Source organism: Eulemur rufifrons, chromosome 9, assembly GCF_041146395.1.
Source record: "Eulemur rufifrons isolate Redbay chromosome 9, OSU_ERuf_1, whole genome shotgun sequence".
NCBI lineage: Eukaryota > Metazoa > Chordata > Mammalia > Primates > Lemuridae > Eulemur > Eulemur rufifrons.
The window spans coordinates 23,491,674-23,514,779 of record NC_090991.1 but is presented as its reverse complement, the minus strand read 5'-3'; the positions used below and the strand labels follow the sequence as shown (position 1 = coordinate 23,514,779).

At 36.8% G+C, this 23,106-nt stretch overlaps 1 protein-coding gene across 2 annotated transcripts in view; it reads right to left on the bottom strand.

Annotated features, from left to right (window-relative positions):
- ACACA (acetyl-CoA carboxylase alpha) overlaps positions 1-23,106 on the bottom strand; it is a 233,382-nt gene that overhangs the window by 94,559 nt on the left and 115,717 nt on the right. For both annotated transcript variants that reach the window (XM_069482312.1, XM_069482311.1), the window contains 8 exons: positions 18,146-18,169; positions 15,340-15,483; positions 14,471-14,567; positions 13,461-13,568; positions 8,640-8,696; positions 8,350-8,394; positions 1,972-2,013; positions 543-758 (listed from right to left, as the gene is read on the bottom strand). In XM_069482312.1, coding sequence (XP_069338413.1) covers positions 543-758; positions 1,972-2,013; positions 8,350-8,394; positions 8,640-8,696; positions 13,461-13,568; positions 14,471-14,567; positions 15,340-15,483; positions 18,146-18,169 — 733 coding nt within the window. The remainder of the gene's footprint in view (positions 1-542; positions 759-1,971; positions 2,014-8,349; positions 8,395-8,639; positions 8,697-13,460; positions 13,569-14,470; positions 14,568-15,339; positions 15,484-18,145; positions 18,170-23,106) is intronic.

The following is a 23,106-nucleotide window of genomic DNA, read 5'->3' as shown; positions in this document are numbered from 1 at the left end:
CTCTTAGTATACCATTCTCTTCCAAGAGGTAGAAATGCTGGCTATCTCCAGAGCTATAACTTCAATAGGATTATATTTCACGTATGCCAAACAGAGATATTTAGAAAGGAAAAGCTGAAGAAAGGTTATAGCTGTGGGATGCAATAGTAACTAACACACCAGGAAGTGCCTTGCTATATACAGACACTACCCATACCCTGAGACAGGTTTACACAGGATCACCTCTTTTCTAACTTTTCTCCTTATCCTCTGTCATCACCCAACTCTCCCTGTGATTTTTCTGTTAGTGTGCTTTTCCTTTTCTCAGGTGAGTGCTATCATGCTTCCATTACCAAGGACAACCAAAAGGGGGAAAAAACCTTTATCACATGAAATATTTACTTTTGTGAGAGAAACGACTCTCAGACTTCTGCCGGTTATAGGAGAGTAAGATGCAAGAGAACAAGAGCCTTGATTCAAAAAATGAAAACCTGATTTTGAACCATGCCTACTTCTCTGTCGCTTCCATCAGGGATAACTTCCCATTAAAGTACAGCACCCACCTTGGTGACCAGATCAGAATGTCTGATGATTGCACGAACAAAGAACCTGTAGTCTGTCACTTCTGTGCCCACTTCTACTTTGGCTGCCCCGAGATACAGGTGCATCTTGTGATTAGCACATGGAATGGCAGTGAGGTCAAAATTTCTCATCCGGTTCAGCTCTAACTGGAAAGCCAGAGCAGGCTCCAGGTGACGATAGATACGATCCTCCTCAAACTGGGGACACGAATCAGAGAAAAAACAGCTCACAAGGGGCAGTTACAAAATTGTATTATGAATGTGTAGATAAAAGAGACGCTTGAAAACAAAAACATATGATGTGCTAATGAACAACAAAAATGAGCTACATACAAGGATAATGCTATAGCTTACATAATAAGATTAGGCACTAAAGTACCTATTTACTTCCCAAGCTTTCATCATTTATACTTTTATAAGTGGTGATGATCTGTATTAAAAACAAAGAAGCAAAAAACCTAAATTCCCTTAGAACTCCTACAGCATTTAATGTCTATATAATTCATTTTTACACAGACTGCTTCACATTGATATCTACCTCACATGCCAGTGTTTTGAGTTTACCCAATTAATCTAAAATGCTTAAGGGCAGGACCCATGTCTTACCACCTATGACACGGTACAAAGGACGTAATAAATATTCAACAAATAAACATTATATAATTTTTAAAAAGATATTTGGCTTTGGAACATACTATACATTCATAGATATATAATCATTTATTTATCTTTTTAAAAAGTTGTATTAGTACATTTACTATATGTTTTGCTGAAACTAAATTGTTTTTCCAGAGCACACGTCAACTGAGTGAATGGAGAAACAGTGCCCAAAATATAAGCTGGTAACAGGAAGAAACCAACATGGTCTGAAATTTTTTACTTTTAAAATTGAAAAACAAATGTACATAAACAAAAGTGGAGTATAAATGAACTGTGTGTAGGGACAAGAATAATCATACTTAGTAGTCTTTTAATAACATCACATCATTAGGATCATTCTAAAACGGATAGCGATGATTTTGAAGTTACTGCCTTCTTTGGGTAGCTCAATACATTTGATTGTTTCCTAAACCAAAATCTTTCAGAAGGGTGTCTGCTTTATTTTTAAGACACATGTAAGGCAAAAGGAAGCACAAGTTTAATCAGAGAAAGGAGAATGGCAAAGATAAACTACTCTTGGGCTTTTAAAAAATAAAAATTATATAAATGGATGGAAGGGAGGGAGGGATGGAGAGAGGAAAGAAAGAAGGGAAGAAAGGAAGGAAAGGAAGGAAGAAAGGAAGAAAAGAAAGAAGAAAGAAAAGAAAGAGAAGAAAGAAAGAAAGAAAGAAAGAAAGAAAGAAAGAAAAGAAAAGAAAAGAAAAGAAAAGAAAGATTGATTTAAAAAAATAAGGAAGAAATTAGTCCTTACCTTATCTCTTGCTCGGAATGTGAAAAATTTAGGGAATTCTCTCTGTATTAAAGGAGGGGGAAATATGTCAGTGCAAAGCATCTAGAATATAGTTTTCTAGAAAACATGCTCCTTACTAAGCTTAGTCTGAGAAATACGAATAATCCTCTGAGTAACCATCACTTTGACCCCATTTCCAAATTTGAGAATCACCACATTATTAACTTAACTTTAATATCTACCCTCTCCCTGGAAAAAATATTTGTATTTTTTTTTTCTTCCCCAAGTGAAAAAAAAATCTTCCTGGGTGTTGGTCTTAGCACAACCTGGCAAATAAAACCAATATACCTTTATGCTACAGCCATTGCAATAGTAGTTAAGGGACTGATTTCCCAAGTTTCTCCTTAAGAAACTCTTAAAATGTAAACTAGTCAGATAGCATAGAATCCTCAGTCCATGATTTTTTCACATGCATTCTCTAGTCAATCATTTCAAGGGTTAAATAACATTTCAAGACAAAGAAAAGTACAAGACGCTGCTTTGGTCACTACCACTATATATCTAGGAAAGAATGGAGTGGAACTAGTGAACTTGTAATCATTAGGTCTTACTGCTTTTCTGTAGGGCATTATACAAGAAAGCAACCAATTTACTAGAACCTTATTAATTAACAAAGATGAATTCAATTAGCAGAGTTCATTAGTTTCTGAAATTTAACTTATTAACACCAAATACCCCTGTTTCTCGGATGGGAAGCTCTACTGGCAGTGTTGGAATCAAGTCATTACTATTTGCCTCTATAGGAGGTTTCATTAGGCATCTTCTCCATTAAGAGTGCAATATAATCAAACACACGTACAAGGCAGAGACCAGGACTAGCTACCTACATATCCTTAATGAGCTTTAGGAACCATGAAAGAAACATGGACTGAAAATCTTCTAGGTGGCAGGCATTCTCGTGTGTTGTCCCACCCAATGGTCTCAACAACCTCTAGAAGTAGGTATCATGACCTTCACTTTTCAGATGAGGAAACCTTGGCCAGGGATCATAGAGCCAGAAAATAAGCTTGGGTCTCTCTAACTCCAGAGCCCATGCCCTTTCACCTCTCAAGGGCAGACCGTTACCTTTCTATTCGTTACAATCCAAATTCCTTATTTAGAGGATTTCTCTTTCTTAAGACAAAAAAACAGAAATTAAGACTTTAAAGAAAAAAAGCAGAAAACAAATGAACAAAGCAAAATTCATGCTGAAAACTTGTGGCTCTTGAATTTACTGAAATCTTCTTGAATACTTTTCCACAGGTATTCCACATCACCTTCACCTTAACTAAAGCTTGCACAGTTAAACCTTTTTACATCTTCCTTGGTATTTTAACTGTAAAACTACATTTAACAGGCTTCTAGGAGATCATTTACCAAGCCCAGAGAAATCCCTTGGCCAACCTTGGGTCTTTAAAAGCACTTAAAAGTGGATTTTAAACAGGACTGATCTTTTACTAATGAAGTTTTGTTCTAAATAATCCTCTTCCCCCACTCCCCACTCCCACCCAATGATAGAGAAGCACATGGGAATGGCTTCAAGATTAAGCAGAAAGCATTCAGCTGAATTGGCAGTGGATTTCACACTGGTGGCTTTATAGAATCTAATTTTGGTTTTATTCTAAAGAGGTATAGCTTTCAAAGCATTACCTAAAAAGTAACACATGTCAAAAAAGGAAGGATAACAAAATTTTTCCATGGAACTCTCTGAAAGAAAAGTCGAGGAACATGATAATACAATCTTTTAAGCACACAATTTTCTATTCTGCCTGAACTATTATTAGTGAGTTAATTAAAATATTTATTTAGTTATATCATTTATTCAATTATGTACATTTGTAGGATCAAAACTATTTCCCTTCAAAAATAAAATAGTAATAAAAAATGCTTTCTCTTCCATTAAGAAAATTTGTAGTAACTAAAAGGTATGTAAAGTAGTTTGAATAGAAATACCTTAAATACAAATAATGAAGAAACTGACTAATTCCTGGCAGGGCTGGGCAACAACTACCAATTAGAAAAGCCAATTTCATTAAGGTTAGCCAAGAAAAGGTATCATGAGATAATATAATCAAACTTTTTTCCAGCTGTGCTTGCAAAGATCAGCAAACTTTTTTGTTTTTAAACTTCTGTGTAAATTTTTAGCTCCACAGTAAAATCCTCAGTTTAAGTATTGAATATTCAGAACAGGAGATGGCAGGACCTTCTGTGCAACGGCAAAGCAGGACTATCAAGCAATTCTTCGGGAGACTTGGAAGTCTGAAGACTGTAGAGAAAGTCACCTCTTTTGGCACTCAAAAACCGCAGAATCACACATAATATAGAAAAGAAAAAAAATCCCCAAGTCTGATCCTCCGATTTAGTAAATTCTTTCATCCCAATATATCCTCATACTGCCAATTTTTCCACTAACAGTATTCACGCTTATTCCATCACTAATGTAATTGCTTTCCAGGCATTCTACTAGTGTTATGGGCAAATATCATAATTGAATATACACAAAGAAAAACCCTCTTAGTGTTCTGGTACCAAAAAACAAAAGAATGCAACATTTCTCAGGAAGAAATTATACCCCTGCTGTGTTCTAATCAGCCAACCATCATCAAGACAATCAAAAGAATTTGCCCAAATTAGCCAATCAAGACACCCTGCAAATCAGAGAATGCGAAAACCTGCAACAAAAAACATCATAGCTGATTATGATACTAATAATCGTGTTAAAAACCTAATGAGATGAAGAAATTGGGAGCTTGCTGGTGCAATTCTCTTTTACCTCAACATGCTGAGAACTAATTATATAGACTGTAATTAAAACAAAAACCCAAACCAAACCTTCTGAAAACTAATAGTTGGTCAACTAGCAAACAGAACTACCCTTATTTTTTTTTTTTTTTAAAAAAAAGAAAACAACTACTAATTATGGTAACTCTTCCTCATAGTGAGTCCTTCCATCAAGGCCCAAATAATCCAAAACATCTAATTTGAAAGTGGAGCCACTCACACGACAATCATAAAATTACAACAGTCTCTCGGGAGTTTTATAGCAATTTAAAAAACTCATGAAATTTTACAAGCAAGAAACAAAAGGAAACATTTTATTAACATGCAATACTGTTTGATTTAGAATATCATCATGGTTTTGGGACCTAACGCTTTTGTTAACGCTTTTGTTTAGGTGACAAAGGATAAGAAGAAATCCTGAAAATATGCATTTTGGTATCTTCGATAAAACTTTCCTGGAAAAAATATGGAAAGCTTCAAAAAAAAGCATAATACTGCATCTCAATCAGACAGCACTTTCTGCTGTACTTAGAATTACAGATCTGAAACGAGTGAAACTAACAGAGTGAGTTGATGAGTTTTAACTAACCTAAAACTGTAGAGCTGCAGTTTAGATAGCTGCAACAATTCAAGGGGCCTCTTTTACATTCATGGCTTTGATCTTTTTTTTTTTTTAATTTGAAGAATATATTTACAATGAGAGACTTGTTTTTCCTCAAACTTTCTGTTTAAATATCAATGTTAAGCAGTTATTCAAGGCCCATTATGGGCACTTGATTTAATCAGATGGTTATGGAAACAGGCTCAACACCAAGCCTCCTTAACACTCGTGAATATTGCTGTCAGCACAAGAGTCTCCATGTAGAGCCAGGAGACTAAGGCTGCAGCAGAACATACTTTCTGGGCAGCTTTCTGGGGACTATGGTGGTTAAACAATGAGGTATTGGAAATGTGTACAGCATCACTGCCATCTGAATAAACACACCTAATAATACACACACTTCCTAGGAACCTCTACTCTTGTCTGGCGCTCACTTGTCTTGTTCTGGTTCTGAGGCAGTCTGAAGGACAGACTACGTAACAACACAGCTTGCTTCATTCCACCAACCAATGTTCTTGAACCAAACTTGGTAACCTTCCTCGTCTCCTTGCCCCCTCATGTGCACATTCTCTCTTCTATTCAATAACATAGGGATTTCACAGTGTAGAACAGGGGAGGCTGCGTACATCACAGTGGATTACCAAGAAGCCAAAGAGATCAAGGGATTCATCTCTAACACTCCCAGAAATCTTCCTCTTTTTCACACTACACTAACTACGGGGCAAGCACACATCAGATGACATGAGAGGGGCTAAGCATCCTTCATGAATGGCAAGCTACCACCAGCAGGCGAATTCACAGTAGTACCATGACAATGACCCCTAATTTCTGCCAATGCTTCCCAGCTATTGTAGATCCTGAACAGAATTCAGTAAAAGTTGCCCTTGCCCTCTGAACACCACTAATCATGTTTAAGCTGACTAACATAAAAATACCCCAACTCCTCTGCCATTCAATTCTTTAGAGCAAATGCAGTCCACACCTAAACCTAATGTTCTCTAGGCTCTAAAGCAGCCTTTTCTACATTCATGATAAATCAAGTCACTTGATAATTTAACTAATTTCCCACTTTATGCCACTATAAATAGGAATCAGACAATGATTGCCAGGGAAGACCCCCCTGCTGGTCTCATCTCCTAGCAGATTTTGCCTATACATGTCCCTATTCAACCTAAATCCAGAAATATCAGGATAGCTGGGAGAACAAAATATTTTAAAGCTGTTAGATATACTCTAGGACACGACATAGATTCAGAGATAAGAAGGGGGATTTTTGTGTATGTTTTACATATGCAAATAAATTTAAAAAATAACGTTTGTGAGAACTAATCGCTTTGGCTTTTTAAAAATTTTAGTGGACAGTTTTCAACGATCGTGGAATGCTTACAGAAAACAGTTAGTATGCTACCGATGTGAAGACTCCTTCTGAACCATTAGCAAAAAGGAAAACAATTTTACAAATTCAGTGTAATTCCCCAGAATAATATGCTATTATTTGAAAGCCATTGATAAAAAGAAAAATCATGGTAACATTTAAGAACCTAGCAGAATACTCTTTTAAAATCCAGGAACTGGCTTTGGCATCTCTACCTTAGTTCTGATCAGCATCTACCGGCCACAGTGTTTATTTATGGGCTCTCATATTCTATTCCCAAGTATCAATTTTATTCTCTAAGCTCCTGATTTTTCTTCCTAAAGCCCCAGGGTTCTCTTTAAGCTCCTCATACTTCTCCACTGATTTCGTTTCCTATCTAAAGTTATTGATTGATATATATCTGCATTCTGCTTGATTTCCTGACATCAATAACACAGGGGAGTTGTGTAGTCCATAACATTTCCTAAAGCATTTCAGAAAATCCTAGCTCTTTAGCTTGCAGGGTAGGCTCTCTTGTTTCTCCATAGACTAGACCAACAAGGTGAACTGTTTGAAAGAAAACAAAATGTCAAGTGCTAGAGACCTAATAAAAACAAGGGCAATAAAATAAAGGCAATAACTCATAGGTCCTTCAGTGTAGAAAGTCCTTTCCAGATTCCCAAATGTTATCTTCATTACTGCAAACAAGCAGGGCTTAAAAACTAACTTAATTATCTTAATTGCTAAAATCAGATCAAACAAAATTTTTATCAGGAAAACTAAGACTTCCTAACATCCTCTGGAACCTTACTTAGTTACATTAGAATCAATTTTTAATGAAATATTTTGACTATAATCAGTCATTTTGAGAATGGCATAATAATTACAAACTGAATTTCTGGCCTTACTGCCGTCATCACACTGTGTATGATCATGTGAGCATGATCAGGTGCCAGGTTATTAACTTAATTCTTAATTCTCTTTTCAATAAAAATTTTAATTTCATAAATATTAACAGTTAATTCAGTTGAATTGGAGAACAAGCAACAGAATGCTTAATTTTTACTTATTTCCTGTTTCTAAAATGAACACAAGAAAAAAATAGCAATTTGGGCTCTGTTAATGCATTTTAAATAATAAATCATTGTTCTTCAGAATTGAGAATTCTCAGTAATAGAACTTGAATCTATCTTTGGTAGAAGCCAAGACCCCAAAGTGCAATTGGCAGTTCTTGATTATTGATTTGCTATGTGCACAGAGGAAATTACTAGGTATACTTCTCTACGAAGTTCACAGAAAAATAAAAAATAAAAAAAAAAAAAAAGAAATTACTAGTTGGCTCCTGTTTCTACCTTATTCATCTGGATAAATGCATATGATTATTCTTAACTATTTCTCAGAAATATATTGAGAATTCATTAGAGGGCAAAAAGAAAAAATTATTAGCTAGAACATTCAATACGAAAACTGAATACTCATAATTTCTACAAGAAAAGGAACCAAATATCAGTCCAGTGCTTCCAACTCACACATATTCTGTTTAGATAATCAATGGCAAACAGATAAAACAGTAAGTAATCTTTCATTTTTTTTTTAATCTTTCATTATTGGTCCTTTTACTTACATGGAATCTCTGATCCACCTCATAGTTGACCTGTTTTCTGAAATCCTTTCAAATAAAAAACAGAAAGGAAGGAAAACAACAGAAGCTGATAATTAGTAATAAAATGAAAAACAAACTGAATAAAAGGTGATCAATTAAACTAATGTTTTTAAAAAATCAAATTTATAGAAAAACAGTTATTTATGTGCATAAATTCTATAAGTAAATATATATTTTTAATCCCATTTTTATTAAGCTTTTAGCAACAGCATAAGAAATATCAGAGAGGTACAGTTCACACATATCAATACCTTTTGTGCAACCAGGAAAGTAAGGCGTCGGATCCCGTGCTCAACCAGGGTAGCTTTCTATGAGCAAACGTGTGAAACAGAAGACAGATTAGACTTCCATCCATGCTAAATTTTACCCCATCAGCCTTGGTAAGGCTCTGATTGGGCTAAGCACCTTGGCTCAGTACTTTCAAACTTGTAAATAAACTAATCTCAACGTGGCTCCTGGGACTAAGTCTTATGGAATAGGGTTTATATTGATCTGAACAAAATTGAAAGAGAACTTTATGGAGGAGCAAGGGTCATATGAAGTCATCTAAGTTCTCTCAGAACTGATTCACATCAAGGTAGACCTTAACGTAATTTCTGCTTAAAGAAACCACACTGTTGGGCATGTATTCAAATATGAAGATTAATATTGATATAGAAGATAAACGAAATCAGGTAGAAGGAAAAGAAGAACTTTCTATAAAACAGAAAACACAAGTCCTAAACTGTTGTTTAAATTATAGATATTATCTACCATCATTACAGCCTTCCTAGAACTCAACCTAATAAATCCTAACTTTTCAGTTCTTCTAAAACAGTTCCCCTACTTTACATGAAGATATTTTTTTTAAAAAGGTTCTCTTTAAAAATTATTTAAAGTAATGTTTAATGGGCTTTTAAATTTGGGGATTATTCATATCTCTATATGGCGTAGGCAAGCGGCATATTAGAAGTCAACAGAGACCAGTAGTTTCAAGAATGCTTCATATGAGTGTTGGGTCTCTGGACCTATGCTTTCCTCTCTCCTATACTACTCATTTAACCTCAAAAGGTAGAGACAAAGAAACAGATTAAGGAATTAAGTAAAACACATGCTTTTAAAGGTCCCTAACAAAGAGGGAGTACATGGCAACAAGTAGGAAAGCAATCCTACCAGCTGAATATGTGAATAGTTACAAAAAGGAAACAATATGTGGATTTTTGCAATGTACGTTCATACTTTAGCGTGATCACATTTCTTGCTATAACTCTAACCAAGGGATATATTCATAAGCCAATTCTTTTTTTTTTTTTTTTCTTTTAGAGACGGGGTCTCCTGGGCTCAAGTGATCCTCCTGCCTCAGCCTCCTGAGTAGCTGGGACTACAGGTGCATGCCACCATGCTCAGCTAGCATAAGTCATTTCTTAACATTCCCAATACCATATGCATTTTTAAAAATCCAAATTGGCTTTCCCTCATAAAGAAGCACATTCCTGGGTCATTTCCTCCTATTTATCCATGTTTGCTACGATATTGCTGAGTAATAAAGCTAATTTTATTAAAAGCATAAGCAAAAGGTAACTGGAGAAATTAATATTCTATAAACAAATTCTAATAATAAATGTCCAGGTCAAATATAAATAAGTTTTGGTTTAGCTACACTTAAAAATTATCTGTACTGTCATTATATCCCTTGCAGTTAATTAACCAAGTATTGACACTACAGTAAGAAAAAACTGCATTGAAAGAAAGGCAGTGTGGTGGCTTGTGGCTTTCGGCTTTCAGTGTGCCCAGGAACAGAAACATTTCTTCTGATACCAACAAAGAATTCTACTACAGTCAAGTCCTTCAAAGACAAGCATCAATAGCTATGTTCTGGCAAGGGAAGAAAATAACTTTAATAATGCCATGATTTAAAATCAAAATTGTTATTGCTTTTAAAATTCCACAAGTGGCTGACAATAACAGCAGAGCAACAGGATTCTGATTACATTGTAATAATGTGGGTCTCACAGCAAGTCCACAGCTATTACCCAGCGATTAGGCGTCAGCACCTGGAGAAACTCCATTTACACTGACTGCTTCAATCTCCTCCACAAGTCATTTACAAATATATGATCCTAATTTCTATGAGAGAAAAAAAGACATGCTGGGACTAGAAGATTATTTGGACAATTTGGATCAACCTATTTGATAGTTTAATGTGTGCTTTAAAAAAAAACTTTTTCTAAACTGCTAGGAGCATGATCATGAAGTGAAAAACAAAACTAGTTATCACTTCAGCTTTTTTTTTAAAATTGCTTTTCCTTCCATATATATATGTGTGTGTGTGTGTGTGTGTGTATATATATATATATTTAAATAAGGAGATGAAAATGCCAAATATTCCTGTATAAGCACAGTACCTAATGTGGTTAATAGCTTGTCCATGGCAAGGAGTGCCAGCACAGTCTACTCTTACCTTTCTGAATAGCCTTAGGCAAAGACATTGGATTTCTCTGTGCCTCAGTTTACAAGTCCAGTAAAGGAAAAAGGCAATTTCTTATTGGTCATTAATGTTACAATGTAGTGAAAATGAAGAAACTACCTCTTTAAATCAATGTGTGATGATATACAACACTTAGATCTGAGGGTAAAAAAAAGCCAAAAGTTGTGGTCAAATTATGGAAAAGCAATCAGTGCCTCCAAACCTGGGAAGAAACTTTTATAGATTATTTCATGAAGCAGCAGCCACACACATACTGGGACTCTTCTAGCAAAGGTTACCTTGTTCTCTGGCTTTAGGTTAATTTTATGTAGTCACTATCCAAGGGCAAGAAGGAAGGTAAATTTCTCTTCTAAAGAAAATCCCTAAGCATGTCTGCTACTTTCTCTTCTGTGGAAGTATCTTTTCCTCATGTTGGCCACTGCAATCCCACAGTTTATGTGCTGTGAGAGCACCACAGAGTAAGTACTAAGACTCACCTTAGTCACAAATTTAGCATTTTTGGGGGGGAGGGTATTTACAATTAGCATTACATGATGTGAGTGCTGATGGCACTATTGTTTATATTTTGAATTAAATTTTTAAAATATCTATTGAGTTTTTTCTTTATAACAAGCACCATGGGCTAAGTGTTGTCCACTCAAAGAGAACACATGGGTCTTGCCATTAAGGACAGTTTAAGAGGGCACATAGGCATCTATCCCACACCACAGTGAAATGTAACTGTAGATTATTGGGTTTTGTTTGTTTGTTTGTTTGTTTTGAGAAAGAGTCTCACTCTGTTGACTGGGCTAGGTGCCATGGTGTCAGCCTAGCTCACAGCAACCTCAAACTCCTGGGCTCAAGCCATCCTCCTACCTCAGCCTCCCAACTAGCTGGGACTATAGGCATGCACCACCATGCCCGGCTAATTTTTTCTATATATTTTTAGTTGCCTGGCTAACTTCTTTCTATTTTTAGTAGAGATGGGGTCTTGCTCTTGCTCAGGCTGGTCTCAAACTCCTGAGCTCAAACGATCCTCCTGCCTCAGCCTCCCAGCGTGCTAGGATTATAGGCATAGATTATTGTTTTAAGCATGCCTATCCAGTCCCTCCAATTGGACCATAAGCATCTTCAGGGCGAAGAATGTGTCATTTATTAAAGCACCTAGATCTGTGCCCCCAAGAGCTGACACTGAAGACTTAAATTCTAGTCTTTGCTCTATCATCTTCCAGTTGGTGGCCAAGGGGCTTTAATTTCTCTGAACTTGAGCCTTTCCCATGTGTTCAGTTGGAATAATTCCTGATTAATCAATGCCATGGGATTGTAGTAAGGTACAAAGAAAAAAATTTAGTTAGAGGTCCTTTGTAAATACAAAGTATTGCTAGTAAGTATATGTGGACCAATTAGAAATTCAAGGGAGAAAAATACATTTATTTTGGTTAGGGCTACTCAGAAGTCCTCATTAACGAGGTGAAATTTGAGACAGTTCTCAAGACAAATAGGATTTAGGGAAAAAAGAAAAGAAAGAGGAAAACATTCCAGGTGAGAGGCAATAGAACAGATGAAGTAAACAAGGCAGATGAGACAATAAAGATTTAGGTCTTTTCACAAAATGCCAAAGGTTAGAATGTTGGCCTCTCTTAAAAGGCTTAAGTTAAATATCAAGTTAAGGTGGTATTCTGAAGGCAAGAAAGAATCATGGTTGAGTGGGAAAATAACACAGTAAGAGGACATTTTAGACATTTAATTTTGTGGTGGTGAGCAGAATGGAAACTGGAAGGAGAGAGTGAAGGAAGATAGGTAGATCATAAGTAAACCCCTTGCATCGTCTCAGGTGTGAGACAGTAAGGGTTTAAATTAAAAAGATGGCAGTGCGAATTTTAAAACTGAAAAGATAAAAAGGAGAAAGGGTAGGAAACACTTCAAAGAAAAACTAATAGACCTTAGTGACTAAACAGATATAAATAAACATGTACAGATTTTGGGAGGAGGGGTAGAATAATAGAATGACAAAGAAAAGGAAGAAGTCAATCATTTCTGAATGATTGGAAATAAGGGTTTGGTTAGTTGTGGGGTTTTTTGTTTGCTTTTGTTTTATGGGGAGGGGGTTTGAGGTGGGTGAGAAGAGGTGAAGAAAAATTATGGAAATTTAAATTTAGACTACAGATTTTGATGTCAACAGGAGATATCCAAATGACATAAAATTGAGAGGAGGATGCAAATATAGCTGATGTTTATTTTCAAGGGAAGGGAGGGAGGGACATAGAAGGGACCTGAGCTAGGCTTGGACATGTGGAGTTAAGTCACCAAAGGAAAATATTCAACAGGTGATTGGAAATTCAAGACTGGAGCTCTGGGAGAGATTTAGGAACACAAGTTCCCTTAAAAACATTTTAAATATTTGAGTTCTACATTTCTTAATGTAAAAAAGATATTCATTATGTATTATTATTACTTAGGAATTTTATCCCTACAGGCAGACCTAGCCATAGTTCTGACAGTACTGATAACAGACATAGCCATTATCAGTGATAGGCCTTACAAGTAGCAAGTGATAAAGGATAGCTACGACACACAGCCAGAAGGAAGGAGGCTGTCACCAGCTTCCACCCAATCAAGGGCTTACATTTTGCTGGGTAAACTCTCTGAACATAGCTGCCAGTCCGTCATCCTCAATATCACAGTCAGTCTTGATAGCCACATTCAGAATGTGAATTGGTTCATCCCTGGGGACCTGTAATCCAAGAACACAAGCCAAAGAAATTATGAAGCTCTGCAATACAGAAGCAGGGAGAAGTTATAGTATTTGGTAGAATACTTGAAAAAGAGCTACACCCCACAAGATGTTTTGGTTTGCCCATCAGTAGCATAAGTAAATTGAAACCACTGCCCAACACCCACAACAGAGATTAAATAAAGTAAAGCACACAATTTTTAAAAGATAAGGCAGTAAAGGCATTAGTTACAGATGGCCCCAAATCTTGACTTGACATGAACTTGAAGATCACTATGTTTCAATTTTTCACCAATAAAATGGAGGTGAAACCATTTGCCACACTCTTCACAGAATGTGAGGGAAAGTGAGTTAAAGAAGCCATCTGAACATATTCCCATATATTTCCTTATAGTGTACCAAACAATAGAAATATCAAACCATTAAAAAAACATCGTAGTGAAAGAACAGAACAATTTGTTTACTGAGAAATGAAAAGAAGGGATTTAATAAAAGGACAAAGTCTTAAACAAAATGCCTATTTTTTTTTTCAGCAATCTAAAACCCACTATTCCCTAAGGACTATGAGAGCACCACTATGCAAAGATACAAGCTATCACTGAGTAAGAATGCCGGTAACCACAGCTCAAATCCTTAAAACAACATTCAGAGACCCAGAGGCAGCTACAATGGATACAGCTAAGCCCGTGTTACACTATGGATTCTAAAATTAATATAGATTTTAAAACTTAGAAATTATATTCTACCCATTTCCAAAAAATACTTTGATAAGGCACACAAAATTAAATAATATAAAGTAGGATAAAAAGATGAATCCTTCCCTATTATGTTCCAAAGTCAGAAAGATAGCACATGTATGTACAAGTCTCATGTCTGAAGAAATAAAGCAGTCTCCACTATACCTTATCTTCATCATATAGAGATGTGTGACCTGCCTCAGGGAATGTGGGGCTCTGGGGTGGGGAATCACAGAAGCAGCCCATCACTTCATCGAAGATCCTAAAAAATACCAGAGAAACACCCACCATGAAAACCTAAGTGGCAGGAAAGTAATGCTGCCATTGCCGGCTCAGTCTAAAAGAATAATCTATCTTACCCTGTGCTTGATAGTTAACTGAATAGAATCACCAGTGGCTAGAGGTGACATGCAAAATTTCACCAAGTGGCAGAAATTAGGAGGATGGATTGTTTAAACTTTAATAAACCATATATATTTTTTCTTTTTAAAAAAGAATGATCTAAAGCTTTTTTGTTTTGTTTTTTTCATATGTGAGATACGAGCACTGCTGTCATCATCGGTCTTAAAGTAACAGAAAGAGCCTGGAACTGTAGCAGTGACAGACCAATGTAATTACCCCTCCCCCTAGGGTAATGCATCAGTATACATCAAGAGATAGATGCTGAATGCATTTAATCAAAAGATGTATCGTCTCTGGTGGGGCTCACTCTAGTGTTATGTTTAATTTCTCCTGACATTTCACTCATCACAGAGCAGACAGCTTCTTCTGTTAGCTCCTAAGGAAAGATGGTTTTTGTTTGTTTCTTTTTTTCTGACCAGGCTCATACTACGGGTAGAGGCTTGTGGAGTCTGAAAGAGAGGCGGAAATGGAAGGATATATACCTCTCTGAGGGCATATACAGCAAAGGCTACATCTCCTTAGCTGGTTCATGGCTATTCTGGGGACCTTTATTCATTTTGCAGAAAGCTGAGATCCCAAAACAGAGATGCCCATGGCTCCCCTTGTACAGACACAATTCCACAGTGTCTTACCTGACAAAATCCTCGAAAGTCCGAAAAGAGACCATTCCGCCCATCCGCTGACACGGTGGAGTGAATGAGCTGTCCAACAGCACATCGCTGACACTAGCTACATGAGTCATGCCATAGTGGTTGAGGTTGGAGGAGAAGGACATTCTAAATGGTAATTCAATCAAGTTCATTAGACAAGGAGGGTAGGAGTGAGGACTGGGAGAGTAACAGTAGGGAAAAGGAGCTAGGAGAAAACTGAAGTAGGGTCAGGTTACAGAGCAGGTTTGGTTTTTTTACCCACTATGGATATGGTTGTCTTGTTAGACTCATGTTAACCCTTTCTTTGGAATTTCCCCATATAAAGTGTATTTTCATCACTCCAAAATTTCTTCAAATAGAAACCTAAGGACTGTCAGGAATTTCATGGCAGTCTTTTAATACAATGACATTATGACATGTCTAATGAATGAATAACACATAGGGGTTAAAAACCATCCTGCATCTTCCCCCTTCCTAAAACATTCCCTCCTTTAAAAGGCAATAAGCAAGCCAAGTGAGTTGTAACTATGCAACACTTAATCTATTATAATTCATAGAGAAAAATGCCTAAAGTATTCACAGATACAGAGATAGGGAGATATATGCACATAAAACAACAATTTTAATTAAATCATTTAGAGTGGTTTAATAAATAATTATAAAAACATCATTTAGAGTACAGAAACAAGTCACAGTCTATAAAAGAAACTTTACTGAGGTATTTACTTTTTCTTTAGTGGGTCAGTAGGGATAGTTATTAGTATTATAGTTCTCCCTTTTTGAAAGAGAGACCTTTTTCAACCCTGAATTGCAAAATTTTCTTTTTATAAGTAAACACTCCTATATCAAAGCAAAAATATCTCCATAGAAAGCCCTTAATAATTTCCAGCAAGATACAAAAGGGCAGAGCATGGGTCTCAAAGTATGTGTAAGCATGACAAACAGTTGCTAAATGGAGACGTTGAAGAGAACTGAACTGATTTGTTCAATCTAAAAATATAATGGATCTGTATATTTCTTGATGTACCTCAGCAATATGTACTGATAAATAATACTGTAAAGTATTTCTGAATGCCCAATCAGGACAGCCTGTTAGGAAGGACCAAGCTAAAGGATGCCTCCAGGACTTGCCTGACAGGTTACTGGCATACTGATCTGAAGCAAATTCAGAGCAAGGCAATGGCACTTGAACTTTGGGAAACTGCCCCAAAAATCTCCTTGAAGTGCACCACCTGCAATGTTGCAGTGGGAAGAGACACAGCAATGTGGACTTGAGACCTAGGTACATAATTGTATTCTATTGCAAATCATAATTATAAAAGGCAATGGAATTCTTTATGGGATGGGAGTGCTGCTCACACAGACTATAGAGACTGACACTCCAGGTTTTTATTCCTTTGGTGAATGATGACTATTGAAAAAGTACTTCATCTTTTGACAGTACTGGGGAATAGGAAGGCAGAGTGGGAGAGGAAACCATTGATATCATGAATGAAACAAACAAATGGAACACACATCAAGCAAGTCTTACACATGGTGCTCACTAGAAACTGGGATTCAGAGTTGTATTAACTCAGAAATGCCATCATTCCCCTCTTTTCTAGGATCACCAAATATATTTACTAAAGGAGCAAGTTTGTGAGGCATTGTGTTTTTTCTACGTGCTTGGCATTACACAAGAAACATAAAAGGGTTCCAGAAAACATTTAAAGGAACTCCCTCAGAGTAAGTTAACAAGCTGGGTTTGTGGCAAACATGGGATTAAGTATCTTTTTCACTCAACTGGACCCCATGAGAAGTATTCAATATTCAGTTCCCCCCAACTACTATGCTCACGGGCCAGGGCAGCTAAAGGCAGGCAGGAATGAACCAAACCCACTCTCCAAGGAAAGATTAGGGAACCAAATAAAAGCACTCCCTTTCCTCTCCACGTCCAAATTGGACTATAAAAGCTACGATTAGTTTTGATTATTTAATATTTTAAAGGGAGAGGGGCAAAATAAATGTAAGCCTATAAATAGTTCCATGTGTAGCTGATTATTCACAAAGAGGATGCCCCCAACTTATAATTGCTTTAGCATTTTGTGGATTCAATTCCAATCAGAATTGCTATCCTCTCAAACTTGCATTGTGTTGCCTTGCTTGGCTCAGGAGGCAGGAGAACTCAAATTATTAAAATATCACTTGTGTTATATTGGCCTGGAAACCTCTTCACAGGGCTAAACACATCAAAACTTAAAATATACTTTTCCAATGTTAATCTTATTATAGGTTTGAAATAAAAATTGACTTTCTTATTATAACACTTTAGAAAATTAACAAACTGATAAAACATGAGATCAGCTATTTCTGGATTTGTACTCCTCTGAAAGCAGCAGCAAATTAGAGAAACTAAAAATGGAAAAAATTATCAACAATTTGCCAGAATAGGAGTAACCTTAAGGGTTTCTCCTCTGAAAGCCCCAAACTAGACAGAGAACATAGCAAAGGAAGATGTTTCTAGCAAAGCTGAACATCAGACAGACAAACCCCCTATCATATACATCTAGATGGGAGCTTTTCCATTCTGAGGCTTTTCAAGTATTGCTTTTTGAACAGCTGAAGAAAAGCTGAAGACATGTTTTCCAAACAGAAAGAATAATTTAGTATGTCCAAAGGGGAGCTTAGGACTCCCTAGTAGAAGATAACACATTAGTTTGTCAATTGTTGTGTTATTTTTTCCTGTTTTCACTATTCTAAGATACAAAGAAGGTGCTTTTAATTGGAAAAGAAACTAAATATACGGTACCTGTTTAGCGTGGGGATGTTCCCTCTGTAATTAAACAACCACAGTTAGTTATTGATTGGTTAGTGAAAATCATAAAAAAAGAATTGTCAGAGCAGATACAGACCAGTCATGAGGAGCTCCAGTTTGGCAGCTCTGGCATTCAGGAGACATTAATTAAGTGCTCATTACCCCTCCGCCCCCAGGGTGCCTCCAAAAACGCATGCCTCCTGACCTACCTCACCACAGCAGCTGTTGATGGAAAGGGTCAAAATGTATTTGCCATGGATTTTTTTTTATAGCTCTATTACAAAAAATAATGCAGAGTAGTGATAAAACACAGGCTGAAGAAAATTAATTTAAGCTATATGATATGGTATATTAACTTAAGCTTAAACAAGAAATATAATTCTTGACAAGATTCTTAAGACTCTTCTTTTTGGTTCCCATTACTAACGGTGTAATAAGGAGGTCCAGCGAAGTTGATTCCACAGCTCCTTCTACCTTAATTGCTTTTCTAGGATATGTGATTGGCCTAAGAATTCACTTGCAAAGCAAAGAATCCAGTAATCTGGGTTCCCTAGCTACCTGTTCTAAGTCTTTTTAAATATAGTCTTCCTCCCACGGTGGTAGGTGGGAAGGAGCATACTCTGTATTATAGGAGCTTAAAGGAACTGAAAATCATGCAGGAATGCAGTGATAAATGATTTTGTCAGTAGAGTGGTATAATTTGTTAAAATTAATTAATACTTCTTAATTAAATGAGTTTAGGGTAATAATGTTTTTTTTTTTTTAAATTGCTGTTAGCTTAAAAACTCTAGGCTTCTCATAAATAAAACCTTATGTAAATTTGACTAGCCCTAGAAATTCCTTACAAAGAAATGTGCCAAAATAATGAAAGAAAGACTAGGACAAGAATGGGAAACTATGAAGCAAGTCTCCTGCATTTTCTTCGGTCTTTGCCACTAACTCTTTTTTGAATATTTGATGTCAGTCATTTCCCCAACTAAAAAAGAATCAAGCAAATAAAAATCCTTATTTTCAATGTTAAAAGGGCAAAGTTATACTTACCACCCACAATTTAGGGGCATTGTAAGGGGGTTGATTGGTTGATATTTTAACCTGCTAACATTCCCTTATCAGCATTTAATCACTGTTGGGATTTTCTGGCATACAGAGAACTTAATAGGCAGAACATAGTGGGTGGTGCTGATGATATGTGGGAAGGAGGATAGAGGGAGGAAAATGATGCACTTTCCATGGCAGTGAAAGCAGCAGAATAGACTGAGCTGGCCATATAAATAAAAAGCTGTGACATATCACTGCACACAAACTGTATACCTCATGTGATTTGTGAGTAGAAATGCTCTTTGCATCAAACCTGTATCACAGAGCGAATTCATAAGGCAGCAAGAGCAACCTCCGAGTGCAAAAATCTGAACCTTTGCTGTTTGGATTCCTTAAGCCTCTCACTCAGGACAATGAGTTTCATTTTATAAGAGATCCTTAGTTATTATATAATGCATTTGGCCCTCATCAATACATAAGAAGTATGCACAGGTTCTAGAGCAGAGGGAGGGATAGGTAAACGGAAAACTAACTGCAAATGCTAATGAGAATATAAAAAGGGGCCATCTGAACCGTCTCTCAGTTCAGAGAAGAAACCTACAACCAAACAGGTCTCAAGCTCCATTCATCCAGATTTCTGGAGTTTAGAAACCAGTATAATCTCTCTCAACTGTTAACAAATTTCTTAAACTAATAAAATGGTCTCACTGCTTCTATCACTACACTCTAATTCCTTTGGGAGTCTTCATAGGACAAGAGCCGAGTTTTCAGTAGAAAAAGGCCTGAATTGAAAAGAACACCACCACCAATAAAAAGCCAGCCTTTCTCCATCAGCAATTCTCAAGCTCTTATAGGGAGCACCCTGCTGCTTTGTTGTAAGAATTATGTGCCATCTACACAGTATGGGGTAAAAAGCAAAACTCCCAACATCTCCAGTTTTTAAAGGAATCATCCCAAATCAATCATGGAAGAGGTAAGTTTAGAGCCAGCTTATCCCCTTTGGTAGAATTAGACTCTGTAGGGTCGTAGGGGAGATGAGCAGGGAAGGAAGGATAAACAATTAAAAGGTAAATATGTAGCCATGTCCATAATGATCATTTACATATTTTATAATCCTACACAAGGGCTATTTGATCAATTTAAGAATATGACACATGTGGCATACTGCACACTACTGTGATATATCAGAAAGGTAGATCCTGTATAAAAACAAACTAAGGAAGTGCAGGAGTCAGATATTCCATTTATGTAGCTAAAAATAAAATAAAACTTACCCTATTCCACTGCATACTCATCATGCAAAATTAATTGCTCAATCTCTGATAAGGCAATCAACTATATTTTCAAATACATAAATGGAACATAAATTCATTTCTATAATCTGCTGTTTGGGCTATTCAAAATACTTATGATGATGAATTTGGATTGACAATATTTTGATCAATATTGGAACCACTTTCCTTCTAGTAGATTAGCTCCGTTTTACAGATGTGAAAACTGAGAAACCAAAGGGGATGCTTTCCAAGGACACTGTTCAATATGGTGGTGTAAACCATAGTCTAGACCTGGCATTTTCTTAGTTCCCGAAGCTAGCATTCCGTTTCAATATAGATTTTAAAGAAGGACAAGAGAAATCCTTTGAATTCTGAGGTTCTTGGCATTAAGTCACCTCTGATTTTATTGATCTGCCTGCTCAGAATGGCTGGAGCTTGCTTCAATATGAATGCAAAGTCAGAGTTGCCGCCTGCTAGCTGAACCCTCTTTAATTTCAGGAACATTGACTTCTCCGGCAGTCACAAGTTCTCTTAGCCTTTTTACCATCCCCTCCAGCTGAATTTCATTTTGCTTGGTTCTAGCTGGCCCTACATAAATCTTTTATCATATAAAAATGCTCCTGATTCTGTTGCCTTCTAATTTGAAGAAGAAAAAAAAAGACCCTATATGAAAATGATGTGGATGCATGCAAACAAGCAGTGGTTACATCAAGCTGTGACTGAAAGCCAGTATAGGGCAAATCTTTTGAAATCAGGCAGCAAAGCAGAATCCGAAGAGGTCGGCTGAATAACCTACTAGCAGTCACTAACAGCAGTGCCATAGGAGAAATAGCTATTTGACTGACTGTGACCAGTGGTGGTCTCCTTGCCTGACTATATTTCTGTAGGAGAATCCAAATCACGAGCTGTAAAACACATCTGAACCATGTATTTCTATTGGCATCTCCCCCACCTCCTCCTTGCAGTTCAGAGGCCCTTATTCCTCTGCAGAGCTTTAGTTTACCATAAAATGATCATTGCTTCATTCATTTACAGCACCTCCAAAGCCCCTTCTTTGCTCTGCTGGAAGATTTTGCTCTTTTGGAAACAAGTACACCAACAGGGGTACAGCATATTACTGTTGCCTGCTGTATAATTAGCTACAAACCCACAGCACAAGACTACAGGGATTTACAGGTGCCCTGGATTCTGCTTTTCCTTCCCCCTGGAATCAGCTAGTCTTCCTTGACAAGAAGGGACCTTGGGCTACCTCAACGATATATTGAGAGTTTTAAACTCAACTCTCCAATCTTACGAGTCTTGAGTGCCAAAATAACAGAGGAGACTAGAAGCTGAGCCATGGATACAGGAAAGCACTTTGGTAAGCACTTAAACCTGCTGAGAATCTTCTCTTCTGCCAGATGCTTGCATCTTATCAGCACACTACCCTGAATGAAGGAAGTGAGCACTGTAGGATTTTATTTATTTATAGCTCATTCTGGTCTGCTAACTACAACCAAAGTGCTCCCATTGCTAAAAAATGCTGCGTTGGATGACTTTTGAGTGTTTCAGTACCGACCAAAGAAGGGTCTAATCTCTGGGTGTCAAAGATTATCAGAATTCTCAAGAATGGCAGCAGGCCATTATATTTATATGATAAAAGATTAGTCACATGGAAGGCTTCTGATTTCTAACCTTTACAAATAAAAAGAAGGTCCAGAAGCTACCCACTGACAGCTGAACACTGAAAGTGCCAAGCAGCCTAAACTCAGCCATGACCAAAACGTGTGCTATCAAGGGAGAAAACAGCCGACCTCTTCTGGATATAAGCCATGAGGAAAGGAAAGTACTTGAATTAAAACATAACATAGAAGGCCAAATTCACAAGGAGCAAACAGCGGAGAAGGCGCAATGCAACCCGACTTAAGCATGGATTTCCATCTAGGAAACAGGTGGAGATAAACACCAATAGGTCCTCACCCATTATATATGTACAGAAATGTACAACAAAGTATACTTCCATCTCCTGCATCAACTTTGATGCTTTTCATATGAATCACAGATTAAAAGTTAAAAAAATTACCCATGTTCACCAGTGTATACTTATAAAAATCATTTGGGGTTTTAAATTTTGTACTCCCAGACTGTCATAATATACAGAGTCATATGCCTAGCCTCAGAGTTATGGGAGACTATACTTTACATATGTTTGTATAAATATAGATACATTTTAGAAGATCAAATATAGGCTGACTGAAGAACTTAACTGTTCCCAGATTATTTGGAGGCACTTAATATGTCCAAAACTAAGTGAAATCCTTAATGTCAAATGATTCAATGAATTGTCAAAAATAAAGACAATCAGGATGATGCTTCAGTGTAACAAGCTTTTGTATCTCCAGCACCAATGGGTGATACTTGGGTTTCAGAATAGGAAAAAGGGCAAACACACAACTTGGGCTCTAACCCCTGAGCCTCACTGGAGGAAGAAAGAGAAAAAGGAATGTTGAATGATATAGTCTGAGCTCCAGGATTAATCAATGTAAAACATTAGTTGAACTCACAAAAGAGCTGGGCTCACAGAATCTTAGACAAGAGAATCGGGTTCTAAAAGTCTGGATGATAATAATAAAATGTTCTCTCAGTACATATAGCCCAGTTGTC